Source organism: Colobus angolensis, unplaced genomic scaffold (genome assembly GCF_000951035.1).
Source record: "Colobus angolensis palliatus isolate OR3802 unplaced genomic scaffold, Cang.pa_1.0 Scaffold74, whole genome shotgun sequence".
NCBI classification, from domain to species: Eukaryota; Metazoa; Chordata; class Mammalia; order Primates; family Cercopithecidae; genus Colobus; species Colobus angolensis.
The window spans coordinates 6,669,410-6,690,435 of NW_012121154.1; the positions used below are offsets into that span (position 1 = coordinate 6,669,410).

Below are 21,026 nucleotides of genomic sequence, written 5' to 3' on the forward strand. Positions count from 1 at the left end.
TCGATCTCCTGACCTCGTGATCCGCCCGTCTCGGCCTCCCAAAGTGCTGGGATTACAGGCTTGAGCCACCGCACCCGGCCAAAATTTTCAATAAATATTATGTATTATTATTTTTCAATACTTGTTTTGAATATAGGCTCATTAAAATTTATGTAGTGAAATCTATGCATCCAACATCATTTGAAAAAATTATTTTTTAATAAACTATTTATGTGGTAGACATTTAGTTGGATACTGGGAATGTAGTGGGGGCTCAGCAGTAACTGAGATGGAAATAATATTTGTTATCAGGAGAGGATAGCTTGATGTTTAACAAATAATTACAAATGATATGCTATTTCAAAAAGGCCGTGTGACTAAATGTGGAGCTCCATCCTTGCTGAAAGAAGGTAATACTAAGAAGGGGAACACTAACATTAAATGCGGATGGAAAAGAACTAATGAGTTTGGTTTTGGAAATGAGTTTGTAAGTTCTATTTGATATCTACATATGTAAGCAATTACAAACGTGCATTTGAAGCCCAAAATAGACACTTTGTCTAGAGATCTAAATCTAGGTGTTTTTGGCATGCCATTATACTATGGCATATAATTCATACTAAGAAAGTAGGACGGCCGGGCGCGGTGGCTCAAGCCTGTAATCCCAGCACTTTGGGAGGCCGAGATGGGTGGATCACGAGGTCAGGAGATCGAGACCATCCTGGTTAACCCAGTGAAACCCTGTCTCTACTAAAAATACAAAAAAATTAGCCGGGCGAGGTGACGGGCGCCTGTAGTCCCAGCTACTCGGGAGGCTGAGGCAGGAGAATGGCGTAAACCCGGGAGGTGGAGCTTGCAGTGAGCTGAGATCCGGCCACTACACTCCAGCCTAGGCCACAGAGCGAGACTCCGTCTCAAAAAAAAAAAAAAAGAAAGTAGGATGAAATAGATGAAGCACTTAGATTAAGAAGGGAAAGGTATTAGGGATAACAGAGTTTAGGGAAGAGTGTTAAAAAAAAAAAAACACAATATTTTCTGCTCACTTGTTAGGAAAAGAGAACTTCAGGGGAGAAGATAGAGGAGTAAAAGGAAATCAGACGTATGAAATCACAGAATTCAAAAGAAGTGTTCCAAAGGGAATTATCGACATTGAAAGGTCTTGAGAAGTCAAGAAAGGAGACTATTAAATAGAATCTATTGGATTTAGAAATATGGAGCCATTGGGAATATAGTGAGAGAGGTTTCAGAAGAATAGTGGACTCCTACTCCTGTGGAGTATGTGGAAAAATTAGAATAGGCTATTGGAACAGTTAAGGGCAATATTTTCAGGACCTATAGCCAAGGAGTAGGAGAGAGATGGGATATGTAGTTAGAGGGGAAGCAGCTAAATGGGGCTTGTTCTCATTGGTTGTGGTTTAGTATTTGATAGACTTATATTTCATAAGCATAAAACTTGAAAAGAGGGTTAAACTGAAGAAAGGAAAGGAGAAATAATGAAGATACTTAGTAAATAACTACTTATCCTTTTGCATATTATTATATCCTATTTTGGAGCTTATAGAATCCACTCAACCAACATAAAAGAATGCTGAAAATTATAACACTTTTACTACATAATTTGAGTGGTGTTGTAATCATCTTGGACATAGAACCCCACAAAGTAAACTCTACAATATGAACCAAAAAGCAGCACTGATTCCTCAAGATGTTCTACAATTGAAGTTCTGTGATCAAATCCATTTGATATATATGCATACAATAACAACTTGGAAATTTTCAACCAATATTACTACTGAAAGATTCTGAAAACCCAGTAGCAACAAAACATGGCATTTTTAACTTAGCGTTTCTCACAATTACTAAGTAAATGACAAAGCCTTCCTTTCTTTTGATGTTTTTTTCATGATCTTTGGAAATATGACTGTAGGGTTCAGAATAAGTTCCACAAAGTTCTAACCACCTGGGATACCTAATATTAATGATGAAGGTCTGAGTAATCTGCAGGGAAACACACATATTTTATTTTCTATACAATGTAGTCCCAAAGTTACACAATCTTAAGAGAATGAAGATGGGTTGATAGGTGCAGCAAACCACCATAGCACATGTATACCTATGTAACAAACCTTCATGTTCTGCACATGTATCCCAGAACTTAAAGTAAAATAAGAAATGAATGAATAAATAAAAGAAATATTCTTAAAAAAAAAAAAAAGAGAGAGAGAGAGAGAGAATGAGCCATTCCAGGCCCACTATAATTCCCAAGCCTTTCCAAATACCTCATAGGGAAATAAAACTTATTTGGGATGCCACTCAAATCCACAGGGTGTTATTTGAAAAATGTGGCAGACAGGATGATTAGAGAAGGCTTCATTGAGGAGGTGGTATTGGGAAGAGACTTGAGTGAAAAACAAAGTGAACCACAGGAAGGACATGGAGGGAACAACCGTTGAAATGCGTTGAAATGGGGCCTTGGTGAGTTCAAGAAGCAACAAGTTGTTCGGTGAATCTTGAGTCTTGGGGGCAGGGAGAGAAAGGGAGAAAGGAGGGAAAGAGGGGGTCAAAACATGTCGAGCCTTGTGAGTCACAGTAAGGGATAAGGGATTTGGGTTTTGAGTTTTGAGTGTGGTGAGAAATTACTAGAGTTTTTAAAATATAACAATAAAATACTAGGACTTAAGTGTTCAATCACTTTGGCCATTATGAGAAGATAATTTTCATTATACCTATACATTTTGGTGTTATATATTTTAAAAATTCACATTTGATGGGTAGGCTCAATCCCTTAAAAGCTTTAAAGAATTTTAAATTTAAAGAATTATTTAAATTATACCAGCATTTCAATAAGCACAGAAGAACATCAAGAATTGAAATACACTATGTTCAATAAAGTGTTATTTATGGTTAAAAAAATAACAACTGTATATTGCCAGAGATTCTTAATGCAGTCAGAACAGTTGCATCACCTTGAAGCTTTTAAAAGCTACCTTTGCGGGGCCTGATATGCAGAGATTCTGATTCATTTTGTTTAGGTTGCAGTTCTGCTATCAGCATTGTTAAGGGTACACCATATGCTGATGATGTGCAGCCGGGATTGAAAATCCTCTCCATGGGCTCCACCTATGCATGCATAAATTTAAAAGTAAAAGGTCTGGAGACACAAAAACCAACCTGATAGGATAACTTGCCTTTGTGGGAGGTAGTAGGATTGAAGTGGTCAAGGGAGACTTTGTAACATTTAAGTGTTTAGAACTATATTCATCATACCTCTACAAATAAAGTATATTGAAATTTAAAATAGAATTTTTTTTAAAAAAGGAAGGCCAGATATGGTGGTTTACGCCTGTAATCCCAGCACTTTGGGAGGCCGAGGTGGGCCGATCACGAGGTCAAAAGATCGAGACCATCCTGGCCAACATGGTGATACACTGTCCCTACAAAAAAAAAAAAAGAAAAACAAATCAGCTGGGTGTGGTGGCAGACATCTGTAGTGTCAGCTACTTGGGAGTCTGAGGCAGGAGAATCGCTTGAAAGTGGCAGGTGGAGGTTGAAGTGAGCCTAGGTTATGCCACTACACTCTAGCCTAGGTGACAGAGCAAGACTCCATCTAAAAAATAAAAGGAAAATAAAAAAGAAAAAAGAAAAAAAGAAAGAAAAGAAGAGAAAAAGAAAAAAGGAAGAAATGAAACAGTGTGTTTGGTTTGTAAAGCTATGCTGAGAAGATGTATAATTTTTTCTCCTTAGGGATAAAACTGTGTAGTGGTTGTTTTATTGCATCATTTGTTCTAAATAGCACTTTAATAGTGGAAGGAGCCAATAGCATGACGCTAGCAAAAGTGACCAGAGCATATTTCGCTGAACTTGCAGTATTCTTTCATATCCATTTAATAGAGAAATGGGGTTTTAAAAATCTATCCTGTGTTGATGCAGGAAAATCAGGTTGAGACTTGATTTGGCCATTTGTTGACAAAAAAGCCAAACTCTGTAAAATACTTGCAGAGATTTATTTTGAGCCAAATGTGAGGGCCATGACCCATGGCATAGCCTCAGGAGGTCCTGAGAATATATGCCCAAGGTAGTTAAGTCATAGCCTGATTTTATACATTCTATGGGGATAAAAGTTACAGGCAGATATCAGTCAATACATGCAAGGACCAGAAAGGTAGGATAACTTGAAGCAGGACCTTCCAGTCATAGGTGGATTCAAACATTTTCTGATTGGTAATTGGTCGAAAGAATTAAGTCATTGTCTAAAGGCCTAGAATGAATAGAAAGGAGTCTCTGGGTTAAGAGGTTGTGGAGACCAAGGTTCTTATTATATAGATGAAGTCTCATAGGTGGCACCCTTAGAGGCAATCGATGGCAAATATTTCCTATTTAGACCTTTAAAAAGTGCTAGACTCTCAGCTACTCTCACAAGGATCAGAAAAGGACTTGAAAAGGGAAGGGGATTCTCTACACAGTGTAAGTTTCCCCCACAAAAGACAGCTTTTATTTTATTGTTATTTTCTTTTGTTCTTTCATATATGCCAAAAAAATATATTTGGGGATAAAATAATTTATTTCAGGGCCTGCTCTATACTGGAGTCAGGTTGGAATTTGGAATCTTATTGCTATAAGGAGTCAGTTTTATCAGTCCTAAGATTATCTGTTTTACTGTTAATGCTGATGAGTTGTGCCTGAATTCCAAAGGGAGGAGGGCCTAATGAGGCCAGTCTGACCCCACCCTTCCTATCAGGCCTGACCTAGTTTTTCAAGTTTCCCTTGGAATTCTCTTGGCCAAAAGGGATTTCTGTTGGTTGCGGGGCTCAGAATTCTGTTGCTTGGGGGACTCAGAATTTTGTTGTGGGTTTACACATTGAATATGTGGACCAATGATCATCTGATCAGCTTACTTTTAACAATAAAAGCTGATTATGAAGAAAGATAGAATAAGTTTTTTTTTTTAACAATAAGTGACATACCCTTATTTTTTATACAAAGAGCAAGCAGATTCTTGATAAAATGGTAGAATAAAACTGTAGTCAGTTCAAAATAATAATAATCTGAATTGTATCAGAAAAGCAGCAAGTTCTTATTGAACATACTTCATTGGTAGTGTCAGAGACATTTGAAGTAGAGCAACTTCATCTTAAATAGGAGCTGAGGAAAATGAGACTCAGACCCACTGGGCTTCATTCCCAGACAGTTAAGGCATTCTAAGTTACAGGGTGAGATAGGAGGTCAGCATAAGATGCCGACGTAACGACGTTGCTGATAAAACAGGCTGCAGTAAAGAAGCTGGCCCAAACCCACCAAAACAAGATGGCCATGAGAGTGATCTCTGCTTGTCCTCACTGCTATACTCCCACCAGCACCATGACAGTTAATAAATGCCATGGCAATGTCAGGAAGTTACCCTACATGCTCTATCAAGGGGAGGCATGAAGAATCCACCCCTTGTTTAGCATATCATCAAGAAACCATAAAAATGAGCAACCAGCAGCCCTCAGGGCTGCTCTGTATATGGAGTGGTCATTCTTTCATTCCTTTACTTTCTGAATAAACTTGCTTTCACTTTACTCCATGGGCTCGTCCTGAATTCTTTCTTGTGTGAGATCCAAGAACCCTCTCTTGGGATCTGGACTGGGACCACTTTCCTGTCGCAGTAACAGCCTGACTTGGCACAAAAGGTGCTTGTGTTTGACTCATATTCTGATGCTTATTGTATATACTGGTTGTTTACTGGTTTCTAAAAGTTTGAGCGTTTTAGATTCCTCACATGTAAAATGGAGAAAATATAGTGTCTATCTCATAGTTGTGAGGATTATGTGAGATATTTTATGTATAGTTTTGTAAACTGTAATAATATGCACCAGGAGGATTATGAACTAAAAAGGATATCAGCTTTGGAGGCTGACAACAAGGTTAAGTTCAGACTTCTCCATTTGCCTGGACTATTACCACAGTCAATTTAATTATTCTGAAACTCAACCTCTTAATCTTTAAAAAAAAAAAAAATTGTCATAAAGCTATTTAGATTATTAGTTAAAATAAATTACAGACTATAGTATTTATACTATAAACTCAATATATATTTGACTATAGTATTTATACTTAAACTCAATAAACTTCTATTTCCTTCTTCCCTGGTAAGCTCCAGATCTTATCCCAACAGGACTAAGACAATAATTCCTTGCTTTGCATAAAAAATTCTCACCTCTGCCCTACTGGTTTGTTCCAAAGGCATGCAATCAACAATACCTACAGGGATGTTCAAAAATATTAAATGGATCCAAATGTTTACCATTCTTTATTTGTATGATTAAGAGGAGGTAACCTGATGACAAAAAAAATTACATATTAATTTTCTGAAAAAATACAATTTTAGAATAACGAATTCATTTCTCATTTTTACTCTAATTTTTTTTTTTTTTTTTTTCTGGAGACAGGGTCTGGCTCTGTCACCTACGCTGGAATGTAGTGGTGCAATCTCTGCTCATTGCAACCTCTGCCTCCCAGGCTCAAGCAATTCTCCCACCACAGTCTCCCTAGTAGCTGGGACTACAGACATGCACTACATCCCTGACTAATTTTTTTGTAGGAAAAATTTTGCCATGTTGCCCAGACTGGTATCAAACTCCTGGACTCAAGTGATCTACCCACCTCAGCCTCCCAAAGTACTGGGATTACAGGTGTTAGCTACCATGCCTGGCCTACTCTAATTTTCACTTGGCTTTTTTTTTCTAGAAAAATTCATGGCAATGATTAAAAAAAGAAGAAAATACCAGATTAAATCAGGTTAATTTTTCTTTTACCTTGGTATAATATGTAGACCTTCTGCAAACTCAATATGAATACAGCAAAGTATTATTATGCTTCTTGATATCATATTCAGAAGTCAGTGATATATTTCAAAATATGCTAATTTCTTCACATAATATTTTATAGTTTTTGCAAAGGAGAACTCTTCTGGACATCAACCAGCCATGGAAACTTTAGTTCTATTTACCTCGATATAGTTTAAAAAGATGTTTGGTGGAATTATTAGCTAAAGGAATAAGATTAAAATACTCTATTAGAAAACAGAGTATGTGATTCCAAATAATACATTCTTATTCTCACCAAAACATTGTTCTAGGAGGACCAACGACAACTTTATGCAATGGCAAATACCCTGGAAGATGGTGGCATGACGCCTCAACTGGCTGAGGTAATAAAACGGCTATGGAGAGATCCGGGAATTCAGGCCTGCTTTGAAAGGGCATCTGAGTATCAGCTCAATGACTCAGCAGCTTAGTAAGTGAATTCACTTTAAGGGGAATTGAAGGTAAAACATTTAAAATTAAGAAATATAATTCTGCATACTCTGCATTTGTAAATGTAAAGGAAGAAAATAAATGGTGTTATATTTTATTAGAGTAAAATAAAAAGCAATTGAAGAGAAATGAAAATGAACAAGGTGACATAATGAGATGTAAGAAAATATAAGCAGGGGAGCATTTTAAATAACTAAGTTTAAAATTGCCCGAGAAGATACTATGTTGCAAATATCTTCTCTTGATTAAAAAGAGTTAACCATTAAGCATAGCCTTTCACACTTATACAGTCTGGTGACATGCACACTGAGGTTTTGGGCTATTCATTTCATCTTTATTCATATTAGTGAAATCATCTCCTAGGTTAATTTTATTAATGATACATGTCTTGGCTGATTGGGTTGATGACCTTGATACAAAATTCTAGAAGAAATTAATGAATTGATTTCCAAAACACTTATATACCAGGGGATTCTTCTGGAGTCTCAAAAAATTGTATAAATTTCACTGCTTATATCATCCATTTAGTAGTAATTAACCATAAGGAAATTAGGGGCTTGTGACACTATAATTTCATTATTAAAGTGATTTAAAATTTTCTTTTAGTGCTGGGCACAGTGGCTCATGCCTGTAATCCCAGCATTTTGGGAAGCCATGGCAGGCAGACAGCTTGAGCTCAAGAATTTGAAACCAGCCTGGGCAACATAGCAAAGCCAAGTTGCTTCAGAAAAAAAATACAAAATTAGCCAGGTGTGGGGGCACATGCCTGTAGTCCCAGCTTCTTGGGAAGCTGAGACAGGAGGATTGCTTGAACCCAGGAAGTCAAGGCTTCAGTAAGCAGAGATTGCACCACTGCACTCCAGCTGGGGCAAAAGAGCAAGACCCTATCACCAAAATAACCCCAAAAAACAATTATTTTAGCAAGTGGTTCCTAAGATATCCCTGCCACTACATGCCTGAAAGATGTGTGCATATGTAAATACAATCTAATTACTCATTTTCTATTTCCATTCATGCATACGTGTGAAAAAATATAAATATACTTCTTTTGATGAACTCCTCCCACCAACAGAACCTACTAGCATCATTTAATTAAACAAAAGCAAAACAGTAATATAAAAGTGAAACAAATGGAAAAGATCAGTAAAGACAGAACAATGAAGCTTGTATGACACTTCAGATTTTTAATCACTGATGGACAGAATGATTATGGAGAAAAATAAGCTATATAAATTCTAGGGAAAAAATTCTGCAATTATTCATTCTTCTTTATTTTAGACCCCAATTTCAAAGGACACATGGCTTTTGGAGGAAAGAATTTTTCCTAGCTCTCTGATGAAGGAGAGAATGAGTCTCATTTTGTGATTATGTCAACTTGAATAACTTTTCATAAGTGTCTCAGCACCTACCACATTTTAATAGTAAAAGGGATCTCTGCAGTGGACTAAAACATTGCTTTTCTATACTATTCATTGGTAAGGGTAGTCACAGTGAGTAAGAAGCTGAATTGTGGAATATTCCCATAAAATCTTGCTCAGTAAAGCTCTGGGTAGAGAGCCAGAGAGAAAGACAGATTAAAGTGGGCTCTCATTAATATATTTACTCTTGTACAAACCACATAGTTAAAATGGGCAAATAAATGGCATTTTATTGTATTTTCTAGTATTTAATTTTAATTTTTTCCTTTATGTAAACACTTAAAGTATGTTTTACACTGGGACTATCTACTCCATTATAGATTCATAGTAAAATTTTAAATCTGTTCATCAAGTTAAAAACAATTAAACAATATAAATTTGCATTCATTTTGTAAATGTTTCCTATATTGTAATAGTTTTCAACCACCCAGATTACTGCAGGTGCAATAGAATAACAAAAGAAAAGCTGATTTTCCCTGTTTCAGAGAAATTTCATACATAAGCCAAAAAGTAATAATAACAATAAAGTGTTATTTTTTTTTCTGCTCTTAGGTGTCCTTAAAATGAAAGCTTGCTGAGAAAGGTAGTTGAATGGTCATTGCTTTCTTCCAGAAATTAAGAGCAGATTTTTTTCAAACACTGAATTACACTGGAAAACTAGATATAAAATGAGATTGGTACTACGATTTGTCTATTTCATATACATTATATAGAGCAAGGTCTCTAATACTGTTTTCTTTTCTTTTTTTTTTTTGGTATAAGTAAGATACTTCTTGCTTCCTCAAATCTAGAGATCCTTCAAGTTAAGGCTAACAAAAAAGTGAATATAATCAGAATAAGGGAAAGGAATGCCATAGTTGGCAACATAACCTCATCAGTTCCAGAAAATTGAAAGAAGAGGGGTATGGCAGGGACAATCAGAGGAAACATTTTAGTTGACTGCATGGTTTACTAATTGCAGTAAAGCCATGTAGTGTGCCTTTAAAATTCCACATGCTTTAAGAATTACCATAGACTTCACCAGGAAAAATCCTAGTTTAAATAATTGGAAAATAATTTAGTACTTTTCAATGATCAGATTCATATATGTTAAGGGCCTCTATTTGGTCGAAGCTTTAGATTATAGGCTTGAACTCCCACATTCTATATTTTTTTATTTAAATAAGCATTTTAAATGCAAATTTGTCAGTCTGCTAATGCTTCTGCTTTGCTTGAAATCATTTATACATGCAAATAAATGTGTCCTTACCAAGGCTTTCATTTAGCTATTATGAAATGAATGTAATCTTTATTTTGGTAGGTATATTTTTGGTGTTTTTTTGTTTGTTGTTTCTCTTGCATGAACTGACCAACAATATACCTATTATACATGCAGGCTTAGTTAATAGAAAATTCACAAAGGGATTTGCTTGCCAAAACAGAAAATAAATACACTAGCAAATTCTGCCAGTACTTTCTCTAATACATTTACATCTTGATGTATCACTCTTTTTTCAAAAGAAAACTTAAGCTTTTTTAGAATAAAACAAGGCTGTTTTTGTATTATATATGTTATACTATATATATAAATTTTCATATTATGTATATTATGTGTTTCTGAGGTGTGATTTTTACTCTTGGCAAAATCCCTTTGGGACACTTGTCCACCCTTAATTTGTTTCAGCTTAAAAGGAAAAAGCTCCTCCAAGAATAAATTACCTATATTAATAATGAATTTTTTAAAATAATAAAATGGTTTTGTTTTTTCAATCTTTGTGCTAGGTGCTAAGGCATAACAGCTTCTCAGCATAATCACTGAACAAACAATTTTTAACACTAACATTCGGCTGGATTCTACCTCACACATTCTGCCTCAATGGAAGCATTCGAATCTTATCTTTCTATAAATGTGGTTCAGTGTAATGGTGAAATGTGTCATAAAAGCATTACCATGCTATTACTATTTGTATCTAAAATTTGTACAGAAATAGTGATATTGCTAAGCCACTAAAAGCTTAATATCTACAGTCTAGACCAGTGGCTTTCAAATTATTTTTAAAGCAACAAAACACTTTTTTTAGTATAAAGACATTATCTGGTTTCAAGAGTTAGGAAGCTGAGAGCAGGAAGCTGAGAGCAGGGTTTTTTCCTCTAATTTAACAGACTGTTATAGCATACACAGTTTAATTAGACTTATTCCTGTTCATCACCACACCTAGATCCTGTGAGGAGAAAAAAATACCATATTCAGCCTGATAATACTAGGAATTTTTAATACAGCTTCCTGGAAGGGGTAAAGACACAGTGATGCATTGATGGAAGAGGAGATGGGAGTGGGAATAGTGGGTACGTTCACCCTTGTGTCCCCAGGAGTGCCAAGTCAGGGTGGGTTTGCAAATTCATGAGTCACTTCCAGTATAGACCAGGAAGAGAGACAAATAGTGTTTCTTTTATTGCGCTAACTAGATATTGCAATGGCATTTAATGGAAATGGCTGAGTTTTGATGAGGCAAATCCATGCAAAAATAACAAACAACCTTTGAATTAGTACATTCAAACCAATCACTCTCATAAAACTGAAAATGCCTAAGTTCAAAGTACAGAATTTCGAGGATAAGCTAGCCACTACCGTTACAAGGCAGCTTTTAGCTTTATAATGATCCAGGCACCATAAAGAGAAATTTTCTTTCCTACTTCTATCCATATACCAGCAAATTTATCACATAAATCACATAAACTACAGGTTAAGGCAGTGTTGGTTTAGGCGCCTTTAGAAGACGATGCTGGCGGTCAGCTGTGTACCACAGTTAGCACTCCGCGCTCTGCAGCATTCCAGCTCCCAAATTTGTAATTCTGATGATCAGAGTTGGGAAAGCACGTCTACAATTGATCACTTTTAATAGATCCTACACTAAAAGTTCATTTATACCGAATCCTGGTTTCTTCAAATGCAAAGTTAAAAAATACACATATACACACACACATATATGTATGTAATATATATACATATGTATGTGTATATATGCATATGTGTATGTATTTATGTATTATATATTCACATACATAATTTTGTTTTGTCTTTATTAGCTACCTTAATGATTTAGATAGAATAACAGCATCTGGGTATGTGCCAAATGAACAGGATGTTCTCCATTCTCGAGTGAAAACAACTGGAATCATTGAAACTCAATTCTCCTTTAAAGACTTGCACTTCAGGTATGATCAAATATCTTTTCTAACTGTGGACAGAAGTATGCATCAGGCTTAATATTCCCTCATGGAGAAAAGCTCTAGCCCATGTTCAGGTTCAATAATCCTTGGATGTACTCGCTAGCTCCAGTTTACCTTCAGTACCACTGTCCTTTACTGTCCTCCTATAGCCTCTCACCCCAACCTCTCATCCTGAGCCTCATCCCTCCTTCCAGGCTAAAATGCTTCTGGCTTGAGCAGGTCGGGGCTAGATTTTGCTTTCCTCATTTTTAAAACTGGCACTGTACTTTGGGGAAAAAAAAGAGAAAATGTATTTAAATAATATACAAGAAATGGGTGCCAGGAATCCTATTTCCTTTGCCTTTCTATTTTCCTATTTGCTTGAAATATTCCTATTACATCTGTTTCCTTAATTTTAAAAAATGCAAATTACCAAGAAGAGGATTATTTGAATATGATACTATTTACTGCAATAACAAGACATATTTTATAACCATGTTTTGAGTATGAAAATGAATCATTATTTTCATTGCTGTTGTATTATCGAGAGCTTCCTAGAAATTCTACTGCAAAATCACTCATTTACTATAACAAGAAATGGAAACCCATACTATAATGTTAGAAAATATCCCTTAATATTTAAATACCTTTTTGTATGGATTGTGCACAATATGGAATATTAAACATTAATAGCAGATTCTAGTTGTATTGTTTAGTAACGACAAAAATCAATAAAAATATAATTAATAAGATTATTCATACATCGAATAATGACAATAATCTTAAAGAGTAAAAAACTGGAGATAGAGTGGCATGAATTATTCATATCCATTTGTGAGGAAAAAGAAAATGGTAATTAATCAACATCATAAATTTATTTTAGTAAGATAAAAGCTTCAAATATTTTAAAGTATGTGTTATATATAATATCTAAGTAGAATACCTATTATGTAGATAGTATGTTTTCAACTAATACAGAAAAAAACTCTTCAAAATTCCTATCTAAATTTTAGGTCTACAAATAGTTAATTTTCAGAAAGATGAGCCAAAGATTAAACCAGGGTAAAGGGACTGCACCGATTGGGATCAACATCCTGTCTTGGCAAATGCAGGAAAAGTTTGTCATCAGTCCTGCCTTCACTATTGTATAGTTCTTTTTGGCAACTACTTTTTCAGACTCCTCATCTTTGATCCAGTTTTTGGGTTTTCCTCTGGGGCCTTGAGTTCAGTTGTTTCTCCCCCTCTGCCCCTCCCACCCCAGTGAAAGCATTTTTGACACTGTCCCTTTTCTGTCTTACTCTCCTTTCTTTTCTCCAGATGTCTCACTGAAACAGACTAGAACTGAGTGTGGGCCTTGACCAAAGTTCCAATTCCAGATTATCTAATAATTAGCAGTAGGAGTTAAGAAGCACAGTTAACCTTTTCTTTACTTGCTTACCTAATGAGTTTGTTGTAAAGATTAGATGAAGTAAAGTCCTAGCAGAGAGTTATAAGTTGATGTAGCTTCTCTTTCATAAGCCAGTACAACTCTCTGGGTCCTAGATTGTCTGGACCATAAACCGGTTTTGACAATTAATGCTACCCATTGAATACGTAAAAGCTCAGCATCCGAGTCACTCCCTACAACACCAACCAATTTGCTATTGTCTCAAAAATGATCACTCTAAAAAATTATCTTGTTTATATATCTGTTCTTTAACATAGCAAGGCTTTGCGCTTGCTAGTCTCTTTGCCTAAAGTGCTCTGCCCCTGAATCTGCAAGAAACATCTCCTTCTTATCATTAAGCTCCGAAATCAAATGCATCTCCTCATGGAGGTGTAACCATCTTATCTATGTACCATCCATGCTTATCCCTGTCGCTATACACCCTGCAGCATGCTAATAACTGTTTAACAGCAGGGTTTCTGAGGCAGTAAAGCAATGGAGGGCTTGCTGATTTGTAGCTCTTGATTTTTCTGGTGCAAATAACCCCACCACGGCCAATTTCAGTCAACCAAGGTGATGTCACTAAATGCAGAGTTGAGGAGAAATGCAGATAAACAGCTCTCACTAAGCCAGAGTGAGCCATAGTCACTGCAATATTGATATATCACACTGCTTTCTTTTTTTTAAGAAAAAATTATCAATATATGAGATTGCCTTGCTTCTTTATTAGTTTTCTCTTTTTGTTTCTGTTTCTGTCTCATATGCCCCTGAGCTCCTGGACGCTAGGGGCCATGTCTATTTATAGCTGTACCTCCAGTGCTTATCATAGTGGCTAGCACAGAGTAAGAATGCAGGGAATTTTTGCTGAATGAGTAAAGGCACTATGCCAAGCACTGTATGTACACAATCTTTATACTTACACAGTAGCATCAGAGCTGAGTATTCCTATCCATACTCAGGATAAGCAATCTTGGTTATCCTGAGGCTAACTGGATAGCCTCAAAAACTGGAGGCTAAACTGAGATAAAAAGTTTCCCCTAAGGTCTTTCACAGAAGTGCTAGAGATAGAATTAAAATGCATATCTTTCTGTCTTCAGAGACCACACTCCTTACACTGTATGGCACTAGTTAGTTGTTAGACAAATTGGGGTGAAAACCATTCTTTTTCTGTAGAGTGTTTTTTTTCAGTATTGTTGATTTATAATCTCTTTCAGAGAGAAGACGGAGGGAGGGTAAAATGACAGCCTCTTGGGGAAATATCTTTTAAGTTGGAAGTCCTGTGGTCCTTTATAAGTCAGTGCTTCTAAAAGCAGGGTACAAGACGACTGTCAAACACATAAACCCTCAGAAAATCATGGTCATTTTCTGAGACATCTATTTCACTCTGAACCAAGTAATATAAACAATCAAAATTTTGAAACAATTATGAATATGTGATGGTTAATACTATCAACTTAATTGGATTGAAGGATACAAAGTATTGATCTTGGGTGTGTCTGTGAGGGTGTTACAAAAGGAGATTAACATTTGAGTCAGTGGGCTGGGAAAGGCTGACCCACCCTTAATCAGGGTGGGCACAATCTAATCAGCTGCCAGTGCAGCTAGAATATAGGCAAGCAAAAAAATGCGAAAAGACAGACTGGCCTAGCCCCCCGGCCTACATCTTTCTCCTGCGTCAGTGCCCCTCAGCTGGTACTGCCACCACATCAGCCGCCCTCCCAGAGATAGAAAGACGTAGGCTAGGAGGCTAGGCCAGCCTCTCTTTTCACATTTTTCTGCTTGCTTATATTCTAGCTGTGCTGGCAGCCGATTAGCTTGTGCCCATCCAGATTAAGGGTGGGTCTGCCTTTCCCAGCTCACTGACTCAAATGTTAATCTCCTTTGGCAACACCCTCACAGACACACCCAGGAATAATACTTTGTATCCTTCAATCCCGTCAGGTTGGCACTCAGTATTAATCATCACAGAGTAGAATATAACATTTGCATTAACATTTAAAATAAAATATTAATTTTAAAATACTTTTTTTTCTTACAATAGGACTCTTCAGTTTAGATCTCCAGACCCCCTTTGGTACATAGTCATTTTCCTCTGTCCTTTTGTAGTTTTGTGGCTTATCTTGTAAAGCACTATCTTAAGTCATATACGAAGGTGAGCTATTTTGCTTTCGCATATTATTGATCCTTATGAAGCAATGAGGAGGGTTTTGCTAACTCTCTATTACAGTATCAATGCTAAAATGTAAGGTGTTTGTGAACTGGATTGTGAAACCAAGCTAGAAATTATTTTGATATAATATTCTCTTGGCTGGGCATGGGGGCTCACACCTGTAATCCTAGCACTTTGAGAGGCCGAGGCGGGTGGATCACTTGAGGTCAGGAGTTCACACCAGCCTGGCCAACATGGTGAAACCGCTTCTCTACTAAAAACACAAACATTAGCCGGGCATGGTGGCACGCCCCGGTAATCCCAGCTCTGCAGGAGGCTGAGGCAGGAGAATCACTTAAATTCAAAAGGTGGCAGTTGCAGTGAGCCAAGATCACGCCACTGCACTCCAGCCTGGGTGACAGAGCAAGACACTGTCTCAAAAAAAGGAAAAAAAAAAGAACATTCTCTTTACTGTGCAACTACCACCTCTTTGCTGTATACTAAAACAGGTTTCAAGATTTTTTGTTTTCTTAAGAGCATTTGATTTTCCTCTGACTCAAGACAACGTTATTAAAGGCACTTTCAATGAGGAAGAGGTTAGAAGATACAGTACTTCCTTACTCCAATGCAAAGAATTTTTCTAAAAACAAGTCTTTATTTAAACAATACAATTTGGAAATATTTAAATTTTGTTACAAAATATTTTAAAATTTTTCTTGAGGAGCTATTTAAAATTATTTAAATACAGTTTTAAGTTTAGCTAGAGCAATTAAGATAGATTAATCCTTTAATCAATTCTCACCATTAAATAGCTTTTCTTTCAAGTGCTACACAGGGTAGTCCAAAAGTGCACAGGGTTTTGGAGTGTACAATTCTGTAGTATTTCAAAATAGGATGCATAAAAGTAATGTACCTTCCAACTTTATTTCAGCAAGTACCCAGGTATTAAAATATATTACATTAGCATTGATTTGTATTCACATAGCATAAGACATCTTATGACTATTTAAAACCAAAGGCTCAATTTACACATTAAATTAGAGAACTCTAAACTTTTACATAGGAACACCAAAATGAAAAATTATCTCTGCCAATGTACTGGAACATAATTGTGTACCATCTAATTCAATGGCAATTACTGTAGAGTTCTTATCAAACCAGAACTGCAGCTGTCAAACTGATAAATTATCTTTATAGACATTAATATACTATGTAAGTGGAAAATGCGGAGCAAATGTAAGCCCTCCTATTGTTACAGAATAATTCCTCAGAACAAGTAACTTAGACATGTATTTACAGGGATTTAGCAAACAATTACAGAGAAAAAACTTTCTCCCTAATTTTTCCATGATGGAAAAACAGAATTGAAAGGACCTGAAACTATATGGGAGCTAAGGAAAAAAGGTTAACAACTATCACAACACAGAGCTTTAGATTTCATAAATTACCATAACTGTTTATAAGAATGTTTGAGCAGCTCTATGATATAAAAGAAACTCCAGTTTTCCTGAGATATGATGTTGAATTGTGTATATTGTGGTCATTTGTGTGGCATATGCATCATCTCAGATTACAAGTGAATCTGGCTGTCCATACAGCAGCTACATTTCAATTTGGCTTTGCTAGTCTTTATAAGATCTCACAGAGCAATAACTCATATATACTATATATTTGTTTCAGGCATGTTTATGATTAGTATTACCAAAATAATAAGTTATAAAATATGATGTCTAATTGATTCTAGTGACAGAACTTATTCTAACGGCTTTATGAATTACATTATTAAATAATCAGAGAATTATTTGAAGTTTCAAATGCACACACACACATTTAGTAGAAAGCATATAATGGTATTAATGATTCTGATGATTTGGAGACCTTGGCTCCCTTACAGTTATAAATCCTTTTGATTCTGATTTTTAATCGTGAGGATTTAAGAGATTTAGTAAGACGTCTGTGCACATCCTTCCTGTCTGCAAGTATCTACCCTTCTCTATTTTCAAGACCAGAAACAAGGGAAAGATTGGTTAGACCATTTGCTATGGGTGTGTAGTGAAGACACAGATCCCCCTGGTCTCATATGTAACCATGATGAGAAATTATAACAACTGTGATAGAGACTAACATCTTGAATAGATCCCATTCAATAGAATACCTTAAAATAAATTCCTACTCAGATTGGGTTTTATTTTTATGTAATCAAATACATAGTAGAGAATGTCAGAAAGTGATTTTTCAAAGATAAGTACATGCTTATAGGATAAGCAAAGACATCTAACAAATTAGCTGCAGTAGCGTTGTTGATTTTTAGCTACTCTAGATTATACACTAATTTTACAAGAATTATAAGGGGCAGATTATATTATAATCTATTCTGATATGAAATGTGAATAATCTCATATGATCCAATATTTACCCAACTGTTTAACATAAACCATAAACCTCAAAGCTTTGCCGACCGCTTACTAGAACTATAAAACACAAATGTTTAGTTAACTGTTTAATATAAGCCATAAAAATCTGATGGTTTGCCCTGTATTAATGCCTTGGGCAATTTAACAAATAATCAGTATTCAACTGTCACTTAAAAGACTAGCCTATCAATTTTCAGCTACATCATAAATTTTAGTTATTTAAATTTTTTTAACTTTAAGAATTCCAACCAATGTCAGACTTAATAACAAAATACATATTATCCCTCCTTAAGAAAACTAAATAAATAAGACCAAAAAACCCCACACAAAATCCCAAATAAGGACTATAAGTTCCATGTAACATCATGGTAGTTAAGATTATTTTATTCAGAGAGTTGAGAGTATTCAAGCATGTCCATTTCCCTCATTAATAATCTACTGTATTTGACCAATCAAAAACTCCAGGCAGCAAATATACATGTTTTCTCTGATTTTAATTTTGTCTCTCATAGAATGGTCACAATGAAGCTTTTTCTTTTGTTTTGATGTTTATACATAAGGGAGAATATTTCTTCAGCCAAAAAATATAAGCAATTACTTCACTTTGGGGAATCTTCAAAATGTTTTCACAGGTAGTAATACTTTACAATTCCATAAAATGAGGACTAAATTAAAATTTAGGGGAAAGCTAAAACTGAAGAGAGAAGTATGAAAAATAAATCACTACAATATTAGCAAAACAAAATGTCACTATTCTTAGAGCTAACACAGTGTCCAAGAGAATCAATACAAAAACAAAACTCTGGCTATTGGTCTGATTTGCTAATGAGCATTTCAGTTCAATAATAGCAGATGGCATTAGAGAAATGATCAATGCTCCCTGGACCTATGTCTCCTACGTCAATCTGCACACACACAAAAATATTGCTTATCAAATGAGTCATAAAATGAGAAGATTATATGCATTCAATCTAAGATAGACTTCCCATTTTATCTATATGAACAAAATGCTAAGACTGAGCAATCTTTGTCCTCTCTTCCTTGGGAGAAAGCTAAGCCAATTAAAACATGTTTATTAGAAGCTGCATGATATGCAGAAAGAGCACTAGGCTAAGGGTCATAGTGCATCAGTTCTATCCTTTATTAATTGTGAATTTAGGAACAAACCACCTTAGCCTCTCAAAGGCCAGTTTCTTCACTTTGGTAAAGAAATGGGTAAATACTATTTTCCCTTCAAAGAATTGTTATGAGAAACAGAAAGCCATGGATTAGAATTTCTTTTTCAGGGAGAGCACACAATTCCAATGTGACTTTTATTCTACCATAAGTTATTTTTCCTGCAATTGTTACTTATCACAGTTGTACGTATTTATCAGAAGAGGAGAATAGCTACCTCTTACACCTGTTAACACATCATTAGTAGGCTGCAAAGAAGCTGACTCATCAGAGAAAATTAAGGCATAGCCAATGAGTTTGTTGTTACTCTGATTTTCATCTCAGGTGCTTCAGCTGTTTCAGATATGGGGAAAAACCATTTGAGGACATTATGTTGTAGAAAATAAATATGTAGGAAATATATGAGGTTCCTTTTTCTTCCTCCTCCTGGGTAGTTTATGTCCCCCATAGAACCCACAAGTTAGAGTTCCCATATCTTAATAATTCCTACTATTATTTTTGTCATTAACCCCCCCACACACCAAAAACAAAACAAAACTATTAACATGAGAGATAAGATGATTTTGCTCTGAGATAAAATATTTGGTCACTATGCAGGAAATCTGAGCAATTACAAAGTCACCTTAAAGAGAGGAGTTTCTCAGACTTTTAAGATGTAAATATAATCTGAATATATAATCTAATTGAAAATGTGACTAAAAGAATACAAATATCAATCGGAATGAAACAGAATGGCATAATTGGGCATAAAAGCAGGGAAAAGGAGACTACAAACAAAGGCTGACAAGACTAATGCAAGTTCTGCTTAGTGGAGAAAACTTACCAGAGGCATCCTAGAATTTGATTCCTACAGCACTGCCATCACTGCTGTGGAAATGGCACATTGGGCTCCCTTAGCACAAACATTCCATGACTGTCTGTCCTAGCTCCATGACTGGTTTGTCATTAAGCAAGGGAAAGGGGGATTTTCCCCCTGAGGTGGGGATTAGAGTGAAAGAGATTAGGACTATGGAAATCCTTGCGAGTTAAAAAGTCCGTGGGTGGGGTTAAGAAGGGTGGTTTCACTTTGAAAAGCCCACCAGGAGTTTAAACCTAGTAATGGATACTATACTCAGGTCCCCCAAATCCGTAAATTAATCATCATTGTTCAGTCACAGTGTCACATTTCTTTGCCAAAAAATGATCCACAATATATTCATATATGACCAAAGGGAGCATATATGTACTACATCTGAAACACATTAGGTGATTATCTTCATTAAAAGAAAAGAACGAAACCTCCCAGAGGAAGGGAGTTTAAATTTTTTGCCCAGTGACCTGTTTGACAACATAGAACTACTGCCTGGTCTGGGAGAAGGACAGAGTGCACAGTGAAGATAATTTCTGTCCACTAGTGAGGGTTTGAGCGCTAACTGCAGGCACTAGTACTAGTTGTGCACCTCTGTTCTAAGTAAACAGACGTATATTTAGCAAGTTAACAACTTTCACAGCATAGCTGTCATAGCCACAGAACCTATTGAACCTATCATGGTGCCACGTACATAGCAGCCTCAACAAATATTAGTAGAAATATAATTCTTAGGCAATTTGCTTAAGGGCTCCTCTGAAAAAACAAGAATGCTAAATGTACCTCCTTGTAAGTTCCTGAAGAGGTTTAAATGAGTTCACTGCTGTAAGGTGCTTATATGCCCGACAAATAGTAAACTCTTATTAGGTGTGTTAAATTAAGATTAATCCATTACAACTGGTGATGTGGAACATGAAAGTCATGATCTCAATGATTTCTAGTTCCACCACATTTTATAGTTTAAATGTAATTTATACTTTAAAAGTAATTTCAACAAAGAAATAAATAAAACTCCAGTTTATGAAGTTTGAAAAAAAACTAAGGTATTTTGTGGATTAACAAAACAGTTGGCCGGGCGCGGTGGCTCAAGCCTGTAATCCCAGCACTTTGGGAGGCCGAGACGGGTGGAT

General features: G+C 35.8%; 1 protein-coding gene across 1 annotated transcript in view; it reads left to right on the forward strand.

Annotated features, from left to right (window-relative positions):
* GNAT3 (guanine nucleotide binding protein, alpha transducing 3) overlaps nt 1-21,026 on the forward strand; it is a 56,838-nt gene that overhangs the window by 29,067 nt on the left and 6,745 nt on the right. Inside the window, exons 4-5 of the mRNA XM_011927704.1 lie at nt 7,100-7,257; nt 11,762-11,890. Of these exons, the coding sequence (XP_011783094.1) occupies nt 7,100-7,257; nt 11,762-11,890 (287 nt within the window). The remainder of the gene's footprint in view (nt 1-7,099; nt 7,258-11,761; nt 11,891-21,026) is intronic.